This window comes from Pseudopodoces humilis, chromosome 2 (assembly GCF_049639895.1).
Source record: "Pseudopodoces humilis isolate 2021_Gansu_Grassland_sample_001 chromosome 2, ASM4963989v1, whole genome shotgun sequence".
NCBI classification, from domain to species: Eukaryota; Metazoa; Chordata; class Aves; order Passeriformes; family Paridae; genus Pseudopodoces; species Pseudopodoces humilis.
The window spans coordinates 20,983,817-21,005,967 of record NC_142201.1 but is presented as its reverse complement, the minus strand read 5'-3'; the positions used below and the strand labels follow the sequence as shown (position 1 = coordinate 21,005,967).

The 22,151-nt window shown below is 38.0% G+C and overlaps 1 protein-coding gene across 1 annotated transcript in view; it reads right to left on the bottom strand.

Annotated features, from left to right (window-relative positions):
- Positions 1 to 21,363, bottom strand: part of PUDP (pseudouridine 5'-phosphatase) — a 76,182-nt gene extending 54,819 nt beyond the window's left edge. Inside the window, exon 1 of the mRNA XM_005516613.3 lies at positions 21,054 to 21,363. Coding sequence (XP_005516670.1) covers positions 21,054 to 21,135 — 82 coding nt within the window. The 5' untranslated portion in view covers positions 21,136 to 21,363. The remainder of the gene's footprint in view (positions 1 to 21,053) is intronic.
- Between the last annotated feature and the right edge of the window lie 788 nt (positions 21,364 to 22,151).

Below are 22,151 nucleotides of genomic sequence, written 5' to 3'. Positions count from 1 at the left end.
TATCAGTGAGCCATTCAACACATTTCCAAATGCTATGTGGACTACCACAAATTTTAGGAAGCACCACTGGTAAGATAAAAGCCACATGGGTATCCACAAACTTGGAAGATTCTACTGGTGATTTTGGTAAGCAGGAAAAGAGAAAAGAATGGGAAATAAATGGCCTCTTAACAGCAAACATGGAATGGAACAAGGAACATCCTCTCAACACAAAGAAGTCAAGGTATTACTACCCACAATTTATAAATTGCAGTTCCATCTCAAAAAAGACCCAAAAAGTCCACAAAACACAAAACCAGAAATGGTTGCTGAGGGAGAAATAGTCTATGTCACTGAATAAGTGTTTGTGCATAACTCATTCTCTATTATTTTTTCTCCCTTATTTTTTTCAGAGAGAATCTGAGACATTCCTCTTACAGTATCGGCCAAACAAGATAGATAAAACCAGTATGAGTAATGCAAAAGAGTAGCAAGTATACAACTGTCATTGAAACAGGTCTGAAACTGCAAAAAGTTAAACCACCAGAATCACTTAAGAACTAGATAGCCTCCTGACTTAGCTAAGCAAACAGAAAATAGAGAAGATTTTATTTTTTTAATAATCTGTCGTAGACAACAATCTTGCAATTTGTGTCAAAAGGTCAGTTTGCATTGCTCCCTCAACATTCTTCCATTCACACTTTCACTACTATGAAAGCTAGTTTAAAAGTGCATGACTATGGTTACCCATGATGGCTAAAAGGAAAAAAACCCAGCAGTTTAACAACTGACCTTGAAAACACTTGCAGCAGCCCAGTAAAAGTAGGGATGAAGAAGGCAGACAACAGAAATTACCTTTTGCAGAACAGCCTAACTGTTGGAGCACTAGTTCAGAAAATGAAGCTCAGTCTTTCAATCCATCCTAAGGGCCTAAGGCTGTTTTTCTAACGTACCCTGACATTTTTTTTGCTATTATGTTATGTACATATACACACTTCTATACAGATAAACCATTTATATTCTTGCACATAAGCATACAGGCATTTATTTTTATATATTTACTTATATATGGTGTATGTATAGAACTGTGTTTTACAGGCAAAAGTGTATTTTAAAGAATAAAACTAACAGGATTAGTATTAGCCAAAGAATACAAATCAACCTGAAGCCTCCTGGCTTAATAGCTCATTAAAGGAACTTGGTTCAAAATGCTTAGCACTGAAACTACACAAGGAAAAGGGATGTTCTATTCCTTACTATAGTGTTCCCCCATTCCTTCCATGAACTTGTTTAGGAAGAAAAATGAAATCAAAATTTATCCTCTTAGACACACTCACTTCACTGCCACAGAAGGAAATAAGCACTGGTTTCACACATGCTCAAGTGAAATATTTGAGCCATGCCTAAATGTCAAGGCTGAGGCACCCAACCAGGCAAACTGAACCTAAAGGCAATCTGGACCACCAAACCAAGGGAAATGTTGCTGCGGTATTCATGTCTTATACCTTCCCACTGATCCACTCTCATAACCAGTACCACTTAAATTCATATTATTGTTCCTTGGAAGTTAAAGGAAGGTGAAGTATCTATTAAAATAAACATCAAGCACCAAATAATGGCTACTTCAAAATCATAAGCCACTTATAAAGAGCAAGTTATTCAGTAAACCATTCTACATGATTGATAAACCATAACTTCCAAAGATAAAGAAAAAAATATTATAATTGCTGAAAATTAAAATTACTGCTTCCAATTTAATTGAAAAATGATTTGTAAATCATTACATTTTTGATTAGCACTTAGAAAAACTCACTGAAAAGATCCATTATTAATTTTAATAAGGAGAAGGTATAAGACTGTTCTGGAGCTTTAATTTTTGCAAACCTACTTCTTATTTTCCCTTGTAGTTGAATATTAATATAAGTACACTCCAAGGCAGATGAACATGTTACATTGTGATTACTTTACTAAGTCCAGAGAAACATGCTGCTACTAGCTAATTCAGTGTTGTCAGTCTGTTTGCCCTTCTCTGAGAGATCCTCCCATGAATTCAAGTTACTGCTAACAGGTTTAAAAAGGAAGTAAATTTGATTTTCAAACAATATCAGCTGCATGAAACTGTTCCCAAATGAGTATCACGTATTTTCCCCTGTGGGCTTACATTACTGGGAGAATTCTTCAATGGCAGCTACAGAGGAAGCCAATTTCTCATTTTATATGCAGAGAAACATGGTATTTCTATGAGGAGAGGAAGAAACTTCTGAACAAATTCAAAAGGCTTCTAGTTTACATTAATACAGTAGACATATCTTAATGCTATCTTGTATTCATATATACACCTTATCCTTCTTTTTTAATGCCACAGGGAAGTGAAAGAAAGAGTTCACAAATAAAGCATGCAAACTCTTCCAATGTGGAGCTGTAAACAAATACTCTGGCACCAATGCAAAAAAGCATATGAAAACATAAAGAGAAGTCTGTATTTCAATTCCAGAGCATAAGGGAATCAAACTTTGAAATATGAAGGCAATATACATTACTTAATACAAAACATTCTAAAACTGTACTTATTAAGCATCATCTATGTGACAACATCTCATTAGTTTAAAAATAGAAAAGCTATTGATTCATAGAAACTGCCTACAATGCTTTCTTAGGCCTTTAACCACTAAAGACAGAACTATGCAAACAGCAAATATCTGTGGAACAGATATGGTTCCTGAAAAACCCTGCTTGTTGGGTGGAAATCTACAGTTTACAGAGACACAGCTTCTTAAAATGTGTATGGGGAGACTCAAGTCAGGCAACATTACACTGTCATTATTATATGAGCTACTATACCTTGGAAATTTATACAAGCAATGTTCTCAACCAGAGGAGCAATTACCAGCTCTGAACACCCTATAAGCTCATAGCATATTCACAAGGAAGTAAGCCTTTCACCAGGGGGGTACCTCTTCTTCTTGAGATATTGCTGGTAACACAGAGCGGCAGTTCACTGGCCCAAGGAATTGTTTGAAACAAGGTCTAAAAAGTTGTTTTGAAATGAGATGTTCAAAGCATCTGTATAAAACCACTCCCACACAAGGTAGATCAAACCAGAAGGATCATTTTCTTACCAAAGTGAGCAGAATAGCCAATTGTATCTTCTTAATTAAGAGTCTGGTGGGTTGGCCTTGGTTGGGCCAGGTACCAGCAAAGCCCAAGCTACTCTTTCATTCTCCTCCCCCTCAGCTGGACAAGGGAATGAAAATACAATAAAAGATTCATGGGTCAAGATGAGGGCAGGGAGAGATCACCCACCAGTTACCATCACACGCAAAACAGACACAATTTGGGGAAATTATATCTGAGCAGGGGAATAAGAAGTAAGACCAAAATTTAAAAAACCTTATTCTACACCTGTCCCTTCTTCCTGGGTTTAGCTTTATTCCTAACTTCTCTACTTCCGCTCCTGCAGCATCACAGGTGAACAGGGAAGAAGGGTTGTGGTCACTTTATCTCACATCTCTGCTGCTCCTTCCTCTGCAGAAGTAGGTCTCCTCCAGCACCTGGAGCATGTCCTCCCCCTCCTTCTTTACCAACCTCGATGTCTGCAGGCCTGTTTTTCTCACACGTTCTAGCTCCTCTGCCCTGGCTGATGTTGTTCAGCAGGTGACCTTCACCTTCTTAAATCTCTTACCCCAGAGGTGCTACCATGCTACTGATGAGCTCAGCCTTAGCCAGAGGCAGGTGTATCTTGGATCTGGCTGGCATTGGCTCCCCATCAGAAACTGGGGAAGCTTCTGGCATCTTCTCAGAGAAGCAGCCCACCATTCCACCCAACTCCTCCACTACCAAAACTTTGCCATGCAAAGACAAATGTAAATACATACTTCTCTGGGAAGAGCTACCTATAACATAGCTATAAGAAACATAACCTTCCCTAAAGAATATATCCCAGAGCTTTTCTGTTCTGTTTAACCCACAATCTAAACGAGCAAAAATGAAAAAAAAAATAGTTATGAAAGGGGAAAAAAGAGTCAGGAAACTTTATTCCTTCCTCAAAAAAAAAACACAACAAAGTGAGGCCATAGGGAAAATTCTCTTCAGCACACCACAGGTCTCTCCTAATACTGATTTCCTTATTCTCAGAAAGCTTTCATCTTTCTAAGAATATATATTGTAAATATTCTCAGAGAGATTATACATATAAAGACTTGATCAAGCTGCAACAAATTCAAGATGTTTGACTTTCAGTGTTACATGTTTCTAAATTACATTATGTAATACTGTCAAAATGTCTGTTTCCTCAACAGTGGAAACATTTTAAAAGACAGAGTGACTTCAATAGAAAACAAAACCATTACTTTTCTACTGTGGCCTTGGACAATGTCCTAAATTTAATGATGGCAATGTGTCAAACATACACAGAGGTGTAGAGAACTACAGATTAATAAAGACAATCTCTTCTGTCCACTCAAGAGTGCCTAAATTTTTGAGGTAAGTCTGTTGATGGAGTGATTTCTCTGTGGTGATAACACCAAGAGCAGAAAATCAAAAATCATCAAATAGCTTTATTTTCCAAGAGTGAGGACTTTTCATCCTGGCTGACGATTTACATACAAGAGGCAAAGTGAGAGAAATACTGCAGAAGACCTGGTCACAATAATTCTTTAACAGTTCTATACCAAGAACTCCTTATACTAACTATAACCTAAAATGCACAAAAAAGAATCGGACCTTTGATATGCATCAGGCAAGTATGATACAGCAAACTGAAAACTGTTTTATGAGCTGCAATGACTGTTTGAAAACTGTAGAATTATATAGTTATATAGATATATAGATAATGATAAAAGATAATGATAAAAGGAACTTCCAATGCAACGTAACAGAGGACTTCCACACAGATGAGCCATAAGCTTCTCTGAGATGTGTTACCACAGCCCTCACCTCCCATGTGGGATTGAGGATGAGAATAGAGGGCTATTCTCATAGACTATTGAAAGGCCTCATACGACAGCAAAATTTGTCCTGCCTCCAAACTTGGCAGTATGCCAGAGGCAAGTCCTAACTGAGTCTTAGATCAAATACAGCCTGTAGCCAAGAGAAAGACCAGCCAAAGCTGGAAGTGTCACAAATTATGGTCTTTTTGTGTCCCAACACCATTGGTAAAAGCAAAGAAAATACTGCAAGACTACAGTTTGCTTTAGAATATAATCAGCTTGTTTATGATTGTCAGGATGAAGTAAAACTTATACTTGACCATAGAAACTTTTAAGTAAGCCCCATCGAACCCAGTGAGAAACAGGCACACAAACCACAGAATGGTTTGGGTTGAAAGAGACCTTTCAAATACAACTTGTTCCAATCCCCATGAGAAGGATAGGGACACCTTTCACTAGATCAGGTTGCTCATAGTCCCATCCAATACACAATGCTTTTGTGTTTCTGAACTAAAATACCATTCGTACTCCAGAACCTGAACCACACAGATATGTGCACTAACAACTCCTCATATGGGAAAAGGAATGTCTATTCACAGTAAATTAGGCCAGCCTGCTACTCAAGCGCAGTCATACTGTATCAGTACTAGGTCTTTGTAACAATATTCCCCAACAAACTGCTACTTACAGAGTTTAGCGCACAAAACCAGATTTTTAACAGCATTAATTTTCTTCATGAGTATTTACACACTAATTCTCAGACCTGCTGCTAAAGAGCTGCATCATTTTTCTCCCAGCATGTATCTGAAATTTTGCTGAAAAGCTTTAGCCTCTCTGCATACATGTTTTGTCTACCTAGTAATACTAGTACAGAACTTATACTAGTTAGTTATTAGTATTAATTTTAACTATAGTTCTATAGTTAGAACTACAACTAGTTTAGTTATTATATAACTAAAAATGGACTGAATTAACTTTCATTAACCGGAAAATCTTACCAGAATATTTTAAGTTAGCCTTCTGTCATGAAAATTGTTGCCCAAAATTTCTACGTCCCATCACATAAAATCTCTGTGTAAAAGTTATTGATATGCACTATCAAATCAGCTGCCAAGTCAAGAAGACTCAGATAAAATGAGAATATGGCAGACACAGATTGATTAGGAAGCCTGAAAAACAATAGCAAATACGAGGCATCAACTACAGATCAAGTAAGACATAGAAGAAACACTTCAGAATTAAAAATCTGATGCAAAAGACCTGTGAAAGGATTTCAAATCACCTGTTTGAAACCACCCCAGGAACAATAATCTGCAAAAAACTTTATCAACCTCTTTGGTTCTATAAGGATTTAAAAATTATGGTTGCCTGCCTCAAACATTGGTTCCACTGAAGGTCTTTGCCCATTGTGGCAAACTGTGTAAAGAAGCAATCACTCATCTGCAACCACTGAAGTTGCCTCCCCCAAATATACCTGCATTGATTCCTGGACTGTAAATTAAGCCACCTGACAGGAACTTGAGAAAAGATAAAGGTGGTACTATTGTCTGAGTGTTATCTCAGACTAGAGGGAGGTAAAAAATGCTGGGGGAGAAGAATATATCACTGATAATGGACGAGGAAAACCAAACTGAACAACACTGCTAAAATTAGGTCAGACTAAATACGGCAGGGGGAGATCAGAACCCACTGACTCAAGAAACCCACTGACTCAAAACCCAGAAAGACTGAGCATGGGATTAACTAGCACTAGAAGTGAGGGAATGATTTAACAAATAGAGTAAGAGAACTATGTAGCCAATGAACATAAATTCATTTGCTTGCTTAAACGTATAAATAGTGAAAAATTTTCAACAACTTTGGGATCCTCACCACCAAGAAGCTCAGGGTGAAAAAGGACCAATAGGATGCTGCTGGATCCACAGGTGGGGACTATAGTCTGCTTAATCTGTCTGTCAGTCTGTTTGTCTCTCCTCTCTTTTTTATCTTTCTACCTCACATTTTCTGTTAAATAAAATCCATACTATTGATTTTGGCATATGATCCTGCTTGCACCTTAATTCAGATAGAGATATCTCTCAATAATCAGATCTTAAAAACTGCAGACAATTATTTTATTGCAGTAGAAGTGACACAGACAACACTTAAAAGTTTTGTACATGTCAAGTACCTAAAGGCTGAAGTACTGGATACAGTGCCCACTTTCAAGTAAAATATTTTAGCTTTTAAAGCTTTTCTAAGAGAGTAATTTTCTTGGCAAAGAGGAGATGATCAAGAAATCTTAACTCCTATGCTTGAGTCAAACAGACCTTGTATTATTTTAGCACATTATGACAACTTTAAAATAGCATAAGGTCCTCAAACATCAAAATCCATTTAACCTAAATACTACTATCTCTTGTTTAAAATAGGTGAAAAATAATAGAAAGGTATCAGAGATGTCTTATAAGAAGTCATAAAACTTATTCACACTGCAATCCTGAAAGAACACTGGAATTACAAAAAGGTTTGGAAAGAGAATCTCACCAACATGTCAGTGAACCCAATTCATATGAGGACTAAAGGAGAAATAGAAAGCTGGAAGGAGACTCTGACAGTAGCTATTAGGGTTATATTTTTAGCTATCTCAAAGGGGAGAGCCTGAATCTTCTTTTGCTAGAGAGTGGTTCTGGGCATAATGGAAATATTAGGTTATGACTCTGTTTTGAGTGTGACAGCTTAGAGTTACAAGAAACACTGCTGTGTATCCTACTAAATGAAATAAAAAATATATGTTCAGAGACTCAAAGAGTGCAAGAAATTTCAGTCCATCATTTCATTCTTCCATATGAGTAATGCGATGAAAATAAAAAGAGATACTGAGAACTAAACTAGAAGTAATTTCCCTCAATCTTTCTTCCTTTCTGCCTCAGTTCTGCAAGCTGAGGTCAAAGTTTACATCTTGAGACACAAACAGCTTCACTCTCCAGTGGCTGAAATTTAATAAGCCTGACACAGGAGTTACTACGCTGGGGTGTGCTTAGTTTTACTGTAACAGTGCTTGCAAAAGACAGGCTGGGAAATTATATGCTCAATAAGCAGATAGAAGAGATTTTTTACTTTATTTATAAAAATAGACTAAACTTCCTTCACTCTATCTAAAAACTAAAGAAGGAAAAAATATCCAGTAGTCTTTCTCCCACAATCAGCAAAAGGAAAAGTGTCTGATTTATTTGCTGAATACATTCAACTGAGTCACTGAACCTAATGACTTTTAGATAAAAAGCCATATACTTTTTGAGCCATTATGTTTTTAAACTGTTAGAACACATCCTAGGCAAACAGAGCTGCATAACTAGTTAAACGGGATAACTTACATGTTTCCTAAATGTAAGGAAAAAATAACTATGAGGCATACAAGTTCAATAATAATAAAACAGCTGGTCAACCAAAGACCTTTATTTTCTGCAAGAGGTGCACAGACTCTAGGCCACATCTTTCTAATAACCTAGTAGTTTTCAAAGAGATTAAAAACTGCACAAAAATGCAAACCTGGTAATCCATCAACAAGGGAAGATACCTTTTCTTTCTTCTATTTTCTGAAGTGCAACTATTATTAGTAAAATAATCCAATTGTATAGAACATTGCAATCAGAGAAAAGAGGACTACACACTACTGACTATGGCTACTGTCTACACTCTCTAATACAAAGGTTTGCTTTAGTCATTGATCTTGTCACAAGCAAAGAGATTGGAGATTTTCTCCTTGTGTTAGGATGACACAGATCATGGCGGTATTGTTACAGGGCTGCCAGCCTCTCGTAATTTCTGTTACGAATTTCTATACTGTACAACTTCAAAATTTTGCCACTAACAAATAAAACTGAAATTACACAAAAATTTAAAGCTGTTTTCTTCAGGAGGGGGATTTCTTCTTGACAGTACTCTTAATCCTAATTATTAATTGTAGAAAATCTAGCATGTCTCTTGAGAATTTAACTCCCTACAGTGGACTCACAGAGGAGCTTAAGTAGCTCTTTAACTGGAAATAGGAAGCATCTACACTGTCAGTACTAAAGCCATTAAATTGCATCATCAGCATTATTATTCTGTGAAAAAAAGAATTTCCTTGGTACTTTGAAATTGTTTCCAAGGCTCCATTATAGACCACTAAAGTGGGTTACATTTTCCAAAATTAGACTGCCATTAAGTACAGCTATACAATAGCTTTAATAATAAGTAATTGCAAATTATTTTGTTGAATATATGATTTATGCTTCTGGGCCTACATTATCAATATCACTTTTTATAGTTTGAAGGAAGGCAGTAGCTCCTGTTATTTAAACAGAACTATAGGATATTGTAACCAATTCCTTTACTTCTGCCCATGGAGAGTATAGTATCTGTACAGTACTCCATATTATACCTTTGATATCTGACACCACCTCATCTCTAAGAAAAAGAATGGCTGTCTTAGGGTGACTTTACCTTTAAGATAGTTTTGGGGCTAGGGAAGCTGAAGCTGCTGGAGGCTGATGGGAGTTTTTTTTCCTGACCAATTGCTAGCCATTTCTGAGAACTGACAGTAATTCTGACTATTGAAAAGTGAGATCAACTTGTGAATACCTACTTTAAGACTCAAGACCGGGAATTTCTCTCTCTTTGGTTTCCGGTTTCTGATGAGGTAACAGGCTCTGTCTTCCCCCCCCCCTCCCCCCCACCCCCCCCCAGGCCGGACAAGGCCGCGGAGGTTGGGGCGGGGGGGAGAAAAGCGGAGCCAGCCGGCCTGACTTACTTTGCAGTTTCTGCCACTGAACTGAAACCTGACACCATGAATATCTGCAGCTTTCTAAGACTTTAACTGTTTTACTACCTGGATGAGACTTACAGATTAATCCTTTTTTCCCAGAGAGAGGAGAAGAGAGAGAGAGGGATAATCAACATGAAGAAGAGACCATAAAACCATCAAAGACAGTGAAGAAAAGAGTTAAGTTTTAGATAGGGAAGAGAGAATAAAGAGATGCTTTATAAGCTGAAATATTTTTCTGTCAAAGCTATGGAGATGGACAGTAGTGTTCTGAAAGAAAAAATTCCTTTAATTCATGACAGAGTATATTGGGAGGAATGGATTGTTCAAAGTGTGGATTTTGAACAAAAAGTGGAGTAATTGTGATACAGTGAAATGCTGGAACAGAAGGAGAGAAGTAATAGTTAAAGATTTGGGGCCGTAGAGAGGCAAAGAGAAAACTTCTGTTTCCAGGGAGGCTCACAAAGACAGATGAAAAGAACTTTTTGCTTTTGAATAACTCATCCTTAAAAATGACACCCCTAGACTCATTGACCCATAACACACCTCAGAGTGATGTGAAATAGGAGGAGACAACTGATGGCAGATTTTTTCTGGGCAGCTGGCATCAGAGAAATAGAATGCTATAACAGAAATAGTTTTCTTGTGAGAAACTCCATAAATTAGCAGAAGAAGACTTCTGTTTCTCTACAAAGACTGACAGAAAGACTATAGCAAGAATTTGGACTGTTGTAAACACCAAAGTTTTTTTTGTCTCTATGTTGTCATGTGAACAAAACAATGGTTGGGAGTGGGGGAAAAAAGGGTTTTCTGGAGTTTTATTCTGGTTTTCTTATTCTTGTAGTTTTGTTAATAAACTTTCTTTATTCCTTTTAAGTTTTAAGCCTGTTTTGCTCTTGTTCTAATCCATATCTCATAGCAAAAAATAAGTAAGTTTTCTAGTAATTTTTTAGTTACTGCTTTAAAACCACGACATTTATTTGGTGCATTAGCTGGAAAACGAAATTAGCAAATTTAAACCATTACAATGGCAAATTCCCAAACTTGAGATCTGGGAAAAGTTATTGATATGCACTATCAAATCAGCTGCCAAGTCAAGAAGACTCAGATAAAAGGAGACTATCAAGATGGTAGTGAGAGTAACTTCTAGAAAAATCAGATCAAATCTCAGTTGAACCTAAATTTACAAACTTTTGGATTTTTTGTTTTTCTAAAGCAAGCCTGTTTTTAATTCACAACACAAGAACACTTTAAAGGAACAGGATGAGAGAAGAAAGGTACATGTAGGATCCAACGCTGAAAGCATGAATGGGTACTGAAAGTATTTTTCTTATTGTGAGTCTCCTGAGCTATACTAAGCAATATTAGACTGTCAATGTAGTTTCTCATATATACAATTATAATGTAAAGCAGAGAACTGAAGCTCACAATTTCAGTATGTAAAATAGTATGAAGAAAAGGTAAACTAAATATTGACTGAAAATTACCCAGATAAAAATAAACACTATGCCTTCATTTTTTGTTACATACAAATACAGAAGCATCTGGGTCAAACAGGAATACTTACATTAGTCCCTGAAAACTGCAATTATAACAGAAGGAAGAAAATGAAAATATTCCATGTTGATGTACACTATTAGAAAAGGGAATGGGTTAAGAGAGGAATAACTTCCACAGTTTTGTGATAAATTTAAGAATATTGTTTTTATTTTTCCCCTCTTAATAGAAACTTCTAAGTTAGAACATAGAGCTACTTCTCATTTAACCAGGGGAATGAGGAGAGAAAAACCATGTTAACACACAATTTAACATCTTGTATTATTGCCTATGGGAGAGGTGGGAGAAACATGAGGATTTATGTTGAGAGCACTTTAACCAATATAATGCAGACAGGTACCCGCAACAGAACCTGAAATGCCAACTCTTAAGAACAAGAGTTTTGATTAGGGAAAAACAAGGCCTAGTTTAATAAACATAAACCCTATAATCCAGTTTTACTCTTAGCTCTCCACTACGCAAAGACTTCTTCAAGAAATTTTTGACATATCTTTAAAGCATTTTTCTTTGACAACTTCAGAGTTACTGAAGAGCTGCTCATTATCTTAACAGTTATCTAAATTGAAAGAATCCTCTCCTTTGTATACTTACACACACGTGAAAAGACATCCCCTGTATCTCTAAAGCTTTATACAGGAATTGTAGGGTTTTGTAGAGCACTGGAAATTTTCCAAACATAAAGAATATTGTTTAAAATGTTCTAGAGTGCATAAAAGAAACAGATACCTAGAAAAAAGAACGAATTAACAATATAGAAAGCCTAACACTGTAATGAACATTTCAAAGATCTGCTATTTATGAAAAGCATTTGAGACAAAAGCAATACTAACATAACATATCTAAGGAATGATATCCATATATCCATATCTGGTAACTATGCAAAATCAACTCTGAATCAAACATTCTAAGAAATTAAATTTTTCAATATTCTACAATTTGCAATCAACTGACGCATAAAGCACTTGAAATTTTAGAATGCACAAAAACAGAACAGGAACACTACTTCTTTAATCCTAGGTGCCTTCATTCATGAAAAAATGAAAATGTTCAAATTAAAAATGGTAGAAGGATAAATATAAGAAAAATATGATCTGCAACAATAATAACAGTGCAAGTTATTAGGCAGCAGAATAGCAATTAGATATACTACAATACCTTAGTGGCCCAAATACTTTCATTTTCCTAAGACATGTTCCCCATGAAACACTGTTTTTAATTTTTAAAGACTAGAAATTTATTACATTGTGATAAGCTCTTTATGGCTCCATCTCCCCTGAGCCATAAAGCAAAGAACATTTTGTTAGTCTGGTAATAATATAATGCTATAGAGAAGACTCAGTCCTAGCATGAAAAGATCCACCATTTCACATGGTGTAACTTTTTGTAATAATGATCTTGTAGCAGAATGCTGACTTTATCCAAAGTTATGCCACTTTACAGGTATGCATGAGTATACTCTCTTGCCATGGAGAGACAGGTCAAAGGAGGTTTCTGTATGTAAATTACAAAACAAACAATGAAAAATATCTTTATTATAGAACAATTCAATCGAATGAAATATGTCTCCATATACTCATGCTCCACTTTAAATCAGTAATTTCTTGTACTTCAAACCTTCTGATACACTGTAATCCTATTTTTTTCATCAAACACACATTATCTTTCTCTTCATTCTTCTAGTACAATTTCATTCCTCTTGCTTAGAAATGTTCCTAAATGACCAGTACCAGTGTCAAACTCATAAAATGTCCCAATCCAAAAAATATAATCCCACTTATTACTGGTCAGTAATCAAATAGATATATTTTATTAGTTTGAATATGTACTCTGTGTCAGTTTACACTAGACACAAATGCAGCAATTAAAGTAGAACATAATTTTAAAGACACAACATTCCAAAAGGTGTCCTGACATGTACAGGCTATTATTTTCTGAATATGGTGACACTTTGAAAGAGAGCCTGAGTGAACTCATATTTATGCACAGCAGACAATCCATGCCCAGGACTGAGAAGCTTGGCAGCAAACCCATGAGTGCAGCACGTGCAAGCACAGGGCTGCTGCAAAGGCCTAGCACGAGCCCATCCTCTGGAGAGCAAAGGTGACAGGCAGCCCTATTACAGCAGGTCAGAGAGCTCACATTAATGAGCTGGAAGAATGAGACACTGTAACACTGTCCATATTATATAATTACAAAGGTCATGAGTGAACTCACATAGATGTTAGACAGAAAGACTGGACTGACAAATAATAAAGTAGGCTTTCCTCTCAAATGCCTCACATTACCCTGAGACAAACTGCATGTGAAAGTAATCCAAAAGACCAATACACAGGCAGAGGCAATTCAAAAATGAACAGCAGAGAAAAAGGCAATGTTTGGAGTGCTGACCCATAAGTGATGCCCGTTAACGACTGAAGCACAGACTCAGACTGGCAGGGAAACAGAATTGTTTATTCAAAGAAAAGAACTGGTTTTATCCACTTTTCAAGGCACAGTATTTCCTTACATGGTAATTCTCACTACATGACCATGCCATGTCAGCAACACGATTTCTAAATGTCCTTCTGTGGGGTGACCACGCGCTGTTCACCCATCTGTCAGCTTCCTGCAGGCTTCTCTCCATAGGGCACTGCTGCTTGGCACCTCCTGTCCCCAGGTCAGGTGGAGAAAAGCCTCTCTGTGCCTCCATGTGCTCCTTTGTGCTTCCATGTGCTTCTGCAGGCACCTGCCACAGCCTACAGCTCAACTCCATCCCGTCTCTTCCCACAGTGCCCAGAGGAAATCATTCAAGAACTGGAAATAAACTTGCTTCATGAGACACAGTCTATTATTACTTACTTGATGACTTTTACAAAAATATGTCATATATCGCTAATGGGAAGGAGGAAGAAAGGTAAACAGCTATGATCTATCACAGTAACTTGGAAAAGTACTTGAGAAAGAGCAATGCACACTTGGATGAAAGTTTTTCCAAAATGCATTACCAGATATACTGCCAAACTACTACTGAAGATGGTATTCATTATAAGAGGAATAAAAAATTAAAAGCTGTACAAGAACAGAAAACATACATGGAGACAGCAACAACTGATACTGTCAACAGGTATGCAACTTTTCAAGTCACAAAATATTGCCAAAAATAAAAAAGTTGCAAAAAGTTTTCAGCCATCAAAAAGAAAGCCACAAAAGATGCATTATTCACCAGTTATCGAAGCAAAGGAAGCAAAGAACAGAGATAAAAAATACAGGATGGTTTTCCCCTAAGTATCAAAAAAAATCTCAGTGAAGGTTAACACTTCCTCAAACAAACCTTAGGTCAGAACAGTCAGATTTTCTTACTATTATTATCAAAGGGGGAGAAAAGGGATAAGTAAGGTCAGGAGCCTCTGAGAGAACCATTGTAAGCCACAAAAATAATCTTGGTTACATAATTCTTAGTTGTCTTGTGAAAGAAATTAGTATCAATATGAAGATGTACATAAACACATAATAGGAGCAGCAACAATCACTAGCAGTATCTACTTCATGCCAGAGATGTCCATAATGAATGCAATAAAGTTTGAAAGAAGATATTTGGCTTAATTGCTTTCATATTTTTAGTTATCATAGTTCCTGCTCTTAAAAAGAGCAATGGTCATAGTGTGAAAATTATCATCTCCATTAAGGTCTATTGCCAACATAAAAGAAAAACGTTAAAAGTAATAACAACCACAATCACCCCTCCCCCTCCTCCATTAAAAGTATGAGGAATTAGAAGTGCCAGTATTCAAGAGCAGGATTGTGTCTCAGAGAAAATATACCAGCAGAACACAGAGACCAGAAACCTGCCCAAATTAAGATGTTCTGAAAAATTCCACTCTCAAGAGCTCAATTAGCCAACTCACAACAAGGCTACGTGAATGAATTACAGCTACTCAGAACAAGAGCTGCAGAGCAGGGTCCAAGATGGTACAGAGTGTAACTATTGCCAGTATGTAGAATAATAAATCCAGGGTTGTTAATGTTCTTTTTCTTCTTAAGTAAGAAGAAAATTCAAATACAGCAGCTAGAAATTGTGTTATTATAATGGAAAATTCTGGCACCTTTTCTTTGTGTGAAATTCTCTTCCATTTATGACACCTTATTATTTACATTCAAAGCAAAATAATTGCAACTTTATACACAAAACAGTTTACATACACAACAAATCCTTATCATCTACAAACAGATTTGAAAATCTTTGCTTTTAGGCACAGGAAGAGATTAATTTTTTATAAATGGTCAAACTGCTGTATGCACATCTAAACAGAACCTTTACAGTCCCAGCATTTTGAAAACATACCTCTCCACTTACTACAGGCTCTCTATACAATTGCAATCATGTAACAGTCAGAAAACATAAGCCACATTATTAAAAGGGAAATAGGAAAACTCTTGGGATTAACTTGTTTGGCGTGCAGTTTCTCTTTCTTTTTTTTTTCAAACTTTATAACCAAATGCTTTGGGTCTGAAGCAGCTAATAAATAAGCACCAAAATTAAATTGCATTTGTGTGCAATTTTTGTGCAATATTGAAATAAAATAATGGATCTTTTAGCTTTGGAACATTTCTTGGCTAATTTCTCAAGAAGAAAAAAATTATCATTGTTAATACTGCCCATGGCATTTTGAAATTTGATAGCCATTACAGAAATCAAAACCAAAACCCACAAAAAACTCTCCCTGTTGAATGCTAACTTAGGTCTGATTCTGGGTTATTCTAACCACAAACAACAAGCAACCATATGGATGGGCAATTTGCAAATCAGTCAGGGGAATAACAGAAGTCAGACTCTGGGTTAGTATGTTTGTTATATTCTTGCCAAAATTTTTCTTGCTGTTAAATTAAAATGTTAGCTTTCAAGCATATGACAAATCTTATTTACTGTATTTATGGTTAGTTAATTCTCAATGAGGAGCTGTTTTACTTATGTCCAAGATTTGCTCATGAAGCATCTATAGGGTATTTGAATCTAATAATATCCTTAATCTCTTTAGTTTTGCAATGAATTACAAATACTGAACACAGGGGCAAGAAAGTATTTTCCCTTCCTTCTTCATTCCCAAAATCAGATGGAAAGTGAGAATGACAAGAAAGTAAGTTTCCACTATGCAGAAGCAGAAAATAGGCTTACAAAGATTGCCAGGTTATAGCCTAAGAAGATAATTCCTGCACTTAAAGCATAGATCAATCTAGAGAGGTCCGATGTTTAATTGAATTGGTGTTATTTGATTGGATGCAGAAGAAATAGGAAGCTGTTTTAAATAAAAGACAGCATGCACATAGGCAAACTCCAGCATGGAACTCTCATCAGTTTTCTTCTAACAGCCATCTGCTAGGCAACTTGTACAATAAAATGAAAGTAAGAGTACATTTTTGACTTCTGACCTTGTGACAATAAGTAGGTAACACTGGGGAGAAAGAAAACATGCTGAAATTCTTGTGAATCTCACAACACTAGAATGAATTTAACTGCAAGCTAATTTTGTCTATATTATTGACCAGAGATGACCTGTCTGGCGAGACATGCAGGAGTGTCTTAGAAGTGGCACAAAACACAGTGGTCTTCAGGCAACGGAGACAGTGGCTATAAAAGCAGCAACTTCTGATCCCAGTTGTCTTAACTACTTTTTATCCCTCTATAAATGGTCACAAGCTGCCATACCTGTGCCCATACAGTTCAACATGACTTTGTGTTATGGTGAAGGTATCTTGCAAAACTAAGTTCCTTTAGGAACCACCTCTCCTACCTGAACACACTGATTTATCTCATGTAAAGATAGTGTTTGTCGCAGTGTTGCCCAAAAAAGAAACTTAATGAGAAATAAAACAGGGATGGACGCCCAGAAACTGAAGGTAGTATAAGGTTGAACTCCAGAAGGTGAGAAATAAGGAAGATGCAACATTATATACTCTCAGGGGCAGAACACTCTAGTAACAAAACCTTTTAGGGAACACAAGTAACCAGTAGGGGAGTAGGACTTGGATGGCTTAACATAACAACACTAGGAACTATGGGAGGAATTCTAAGGTTCTCCCTAAGTTATGTTTCCCAGGGCTTGAAGCTACTGCCTGGTTCCTTCACTGGGAAATCTGTCTGACTCTTGAGTCCTAGCCAGCCCATTCCCACAATGGTTTTCCAACACTAAGGGGCACTGGCAAGGACAATAATTTAAATAAAACAATTCCGACCCCTAGCAGAAATTTAAACAAAAATAAATACATGACTAAACTTCATACAATGAAGTGTCATGTTCTTTGCATGTTAGTTTAGCTCTAGCTTTAAGGACAGTGCTAAGAATGCTAAGAAACATCTTATTTTTGCAGCCATTTTCCTAAGTTCATTTGTCAGTTGGGAAAGGTTAATACTATACATGCAGCTTGCAGAGAATTTTAAATGTTTTCAGCCCCTTATAAGTTTAAGCACAGATCAACAAAGGAAACATTCAATCCTATTTGTGTTTTGGTAGTGGGGTAGCTGTTGGCTACAATTATATAACAAAACCACTTGTCATAGCTTCAAAAGAAATCTAAGCAGTAAGTTTATAAGATAGATCCTGGGGGCATTACTCTAGTTCTATATTTTGTACAAGTAAAATAAATTTTTCCTTCTCTATCTTTAGCATTAATTTTGTATGTTTTTACAATATGCTAAAATGCCAGGATCCAAACTGTACAAGTGTAACAACAGGATTTATTTAGGTATCAAATATCTCTAGTTTCTGTTGTTGTTATTACTACTACCTGTTAACCCTGTACTATGTGTTGAATAAGTGCGCACATAAGTAGGTTTAATATTTTTAACGATACCACATATTAGCAGTTAGAACAGTGCTCTTCTGTAGGAATAGACTATCACATTTTAAGAAAAAGCAATCTACTATTCTGAGCATTTGATGTTATTATTTGCTGTAGGAAATCAAGTAGAAATTTAACTTCAGAAATGTAATGCTTTAATTGAAGTGCTGGGGGGGATTGTTGCGTTTTTTTTGAGAAAGTATGGCAGCACAACAAAAATTAAGATGTAGTAATTTCTTTTCCTCTGGTTTCTACTATACAGTGCAACACTAATCAATTATGCTATTTAATGAAGCTGAGTGAGAGGGTGATCAGTCAGTAGAACAAGCTCCCCCAAGCATCATGGCACCAAGGCTGTCAGAGTACAAGGAGTGTTTGGACAAGGCTCTTTGTCCTCTGTTTTAGTTTTCAGAAGTCCTGTGAGGAGCTGAACTCAATGATCCTTATGTTTCAGGAAAAGATGGGATGGAGTTGAGCTGTGGGCTGTGGCAGGTGCCTGCAGAAGCACATGGAGGCACAAAGGAGCAGGTGGAGGCACAGAGAGGCTTTTCTCCACCTGACCTTGGGAGGTGTCATGCAGCAGAGCGTTACAGAGGGGAGCCTGCAGGAAGCTGACAGACGGGTGAACAGCGCGTGATCACCCCTAAGATTTCATCCAAGAGCTAAAAGAGAAAGATTAGGTAATAATAAAAAAAAAAAAAAGGGTAGATTGCATTGATTAGAAATGCAGGAAAAAACGGTATTAGATAACCTTTGAAACAATGATACAGAAGGACTCTGAAGGAAAGGGTTGAAGCAGTTCCACAGGCAGTTCAGAGGCAGTAACTTCTTTATTGAAAGTAAGCCGATAATCAAGGTGGGACTCAAGGACAACTTAATCAGCCTCAATTATATTACAGAGGGAGGGGGGTAAAATATCAGTTGATCAGACTCAGCAACACCTTCACACAGCCAAGCATTAGCCAGTAAAGTATAGGATGTAGGTTCTATAGGGTAACACTTGGATTGTTTCCAAAGTCAACAACCTTTTAAACACCTCAGATCTCATTTAAGGATTTTACATTCACAAGGATTTTGGAAATCTTTCTATCAGAAGATATCCTACCTTCCCTAATGAGAAGCAAGTATATCAAGTATATCAATGACAGAAAGCAAGTTCATGGCACATTACATCAAATTAATTTAATGCTCAATTCTTCTCATCATTTATAGCTCAATTTATATTTGTTCTATAAAATCAGTAGGGTTTAGGTGAAAACATCTAAAAATAGTCATGTACATTCGCAGACACTAGTTTGCTGGGGAATTTTTTTTCAAAACCTGAAGCTTCAGATTCTAAAAATTGCAACCAACTACGGGGGCACTTACAAAAGTTAGTAATAATAAATATTCAATACCAAAACTTTTATCTGTGCTCTTGAAAGGAAGTAATTTTGGGCCTATTTCTGTAGCTTCTTGAAATATGTATGTTGTTCATTTTATCACCTCCAATGAACACTATATGACACATTAAAAATTTTATAAGAAAATTATGGGGTTCTTATGTAGGTTAACATCAATATGACCATTTGTCTCATTCAGAAGATTTACAGTACATAGGTTGGGCAGAATGAACCTAATTTGTGTATACCTCTTATCATTCTTTCCCCCAAATTATTCCAAATTTCTTGAAATATTTAGGAATCTTGCGACAGTCCAAGCAGTCTCCTGATTGCCTTTTTGCCTCCCAAGGGTCATTGCTCATCACAAAACAAACAGGTTCACCAAAAATGTTAAAGGTTTCATAGCATCATAGTATTCAGAGGCTGAAACAAACTGAAGTCCTCTGAAATGAAGTGCACATTATGAAAATCACCTAGGTACTGTCACTTTTACTCCTCTGTACTGGAAGATATTTGAAGAGTATTTTCAGTCTAACTCCTTGCACCTGGAAGATTTCTGAAATATAATACATACTTTTTATGTAACTTTTTAAAATAGAACAAATCACATACGTGAATAATTACCAATACTGTCCTGTTGACTATTGTCTGTGTGAAGTAGATTTCCAGCTTCTGACAAAGAGCAGTAGTAAATAAAAAAAAGCTTTCCTGAAACTTCTAAGAATGAAATTAAAATAATTGGTTCCGGATCATAGGATTACACATACACACACACATATATATATATGTATGTATGTATGCATGTATGTATGTGTGTGTGTGCGTGTGTGCGTGTGTGTGTGTCCTCACGCTATTTGAGACTAGTTATAGCGACTATTCAAACCTCAAAAACCTCAAGATCCAATCGATCTGTAGCACTAGCACGGGACGTGTCAGGTTACAGAACAATAACCCTGCAAAAGCAGAAAGTCTACTGATACCAAGGCTAAGAGAAGACTATCATAGCGGTTTTCAGGCTGTTCAGCTGGAGCAGATAGCTCTAAACGCTGCCGAGAGCTGTGCTGTCCCCCGAGACCCGCTGCTCCCGGCCTTCGGTAGTGCGCGGCCCGGGGGTCCCTCAGCCCCACACTGCATGCCCGTTCTCCTCCATACCCGCTCTCCCTGCCTTTCAGCCCCAGGCTGCCCCTCACCGCTCTCCCCACAGCCACCCCAACCTCGCTCAGCCCTCCGCCAGCCAGAGCAGTCCCAGCTCTGTTACTTTAAGGCGAAATCTGCCCCCGAAAGGCAGCAAGTAGCGGAAGGAGAAGGAATGAATTCGTTTCCTGTTGCTTTAATCCCCTTCACTCTGGTTTTAGCAGCGCCGCCCGAGGCGTTCTGGCTGCCCGCCCGGAGCGAGGAGGCCATGAATGAGCAGTGCAGCGGGGGCCGCTGAGGCCGCGGGAGGCGGAGGTGGAAGGGAAGGGAAAGGAAAGCGGCTGCCCGCCGCCAGCTACGGCTTCAAGCTGTCTGGGCAGGCGGGCCGGGCCTGGCGGCGCGGTGGAGCCCACCGGCGCGGGGCAGAGCGGGGGCCCGGCCGTGGAGGGGAGAGGGGCTCAGGCTACGCACCCAGCAGCAGCCCGTCCATGTCAAAGATCAGGTGAGTGACCGGGCGCAGCGCGGCCGCCGAGGAGGAGGAGGAAGCGGCCATGGCGAGTCAGAGCAGCCGGAGCGCAGCAGGAGCCGAGGCAGATGGAGCCGCCGCGGGGCCAGATTGCCGGGCCGGGAGCGGCACGGGGCGGTCGGACGGGCGGCGGTTGTGGCAGCTTCCTGGGGCGGGCCGGGCCGGGTCAGCGGTACCTTTGTCTGTCTTGTTCTACTTTTTCAGCAAAGTCCATTTCTCTTCTTGGGGCCTCCTCCCTTGCAGAACAGCGCTTCTTGCTCAGAGAGTTTGTGGAGGAAATATTCAAGAACCGTCTGGATGCAATTCTGTGCAGTGTGCTCTGGGATGACCCTGCTTAAGCAGGGAGGTTGGACCAGACCCGCGGTGGTCCTTTCCAACCAAGCCTATTTCGTGATTCTTAAATCCCGTTTAGTGCTGCTGGCGGGAAAGACATAATAGTTGCTCTCAAGTTGACACATTAGACAGTGTGTCTTCTGCATGCCTGTGTAGAGATATACAGGGGTAATATTACCACCAGATGGTAGTTAAAAAAAAAAAAGGTGTAAATCTGTGTAAAACTGTGAGGAAAGAGTAAAGTAATGAGGAGAAAAAAATCTGTGAGGAAGGAGAAAATCTCTTACAGGTTGCTTAGTGCAGGAACGGCTAATTGAAGGCTGGTTTAGGTGTTGGGTATTTTTTTCTGAAACATTCCAGAAGTTCTGAAGTTCAAGAAACAAGGCTCTTCTTCCTGCCTTGGCACATCATCTGATTTTTACTGGGTAGTTGGGAGGGAAAGAGGGCACGTAACCTCATCAGTTTTTTCCTTTTGTATGTTTTTATGCAGGTGACTCTCCACTGGGCATGAAGATCATTGAAGCACCAATTGCAGACATGGAAAGAGCTGTGTCAGGCTCCTGAGGTGACATACTGGCTTGAAGATGTGCACTGCTATGCTGTTCTGTGTGAGGGCAGTGGTTAATTGCAGCTTCACATAGGGGAAGTCCTGTCTTGTTTGTAGATAGGCTTTGCAGCAATTTTTTTTTTCCTAACAGTGCCTTCATTTG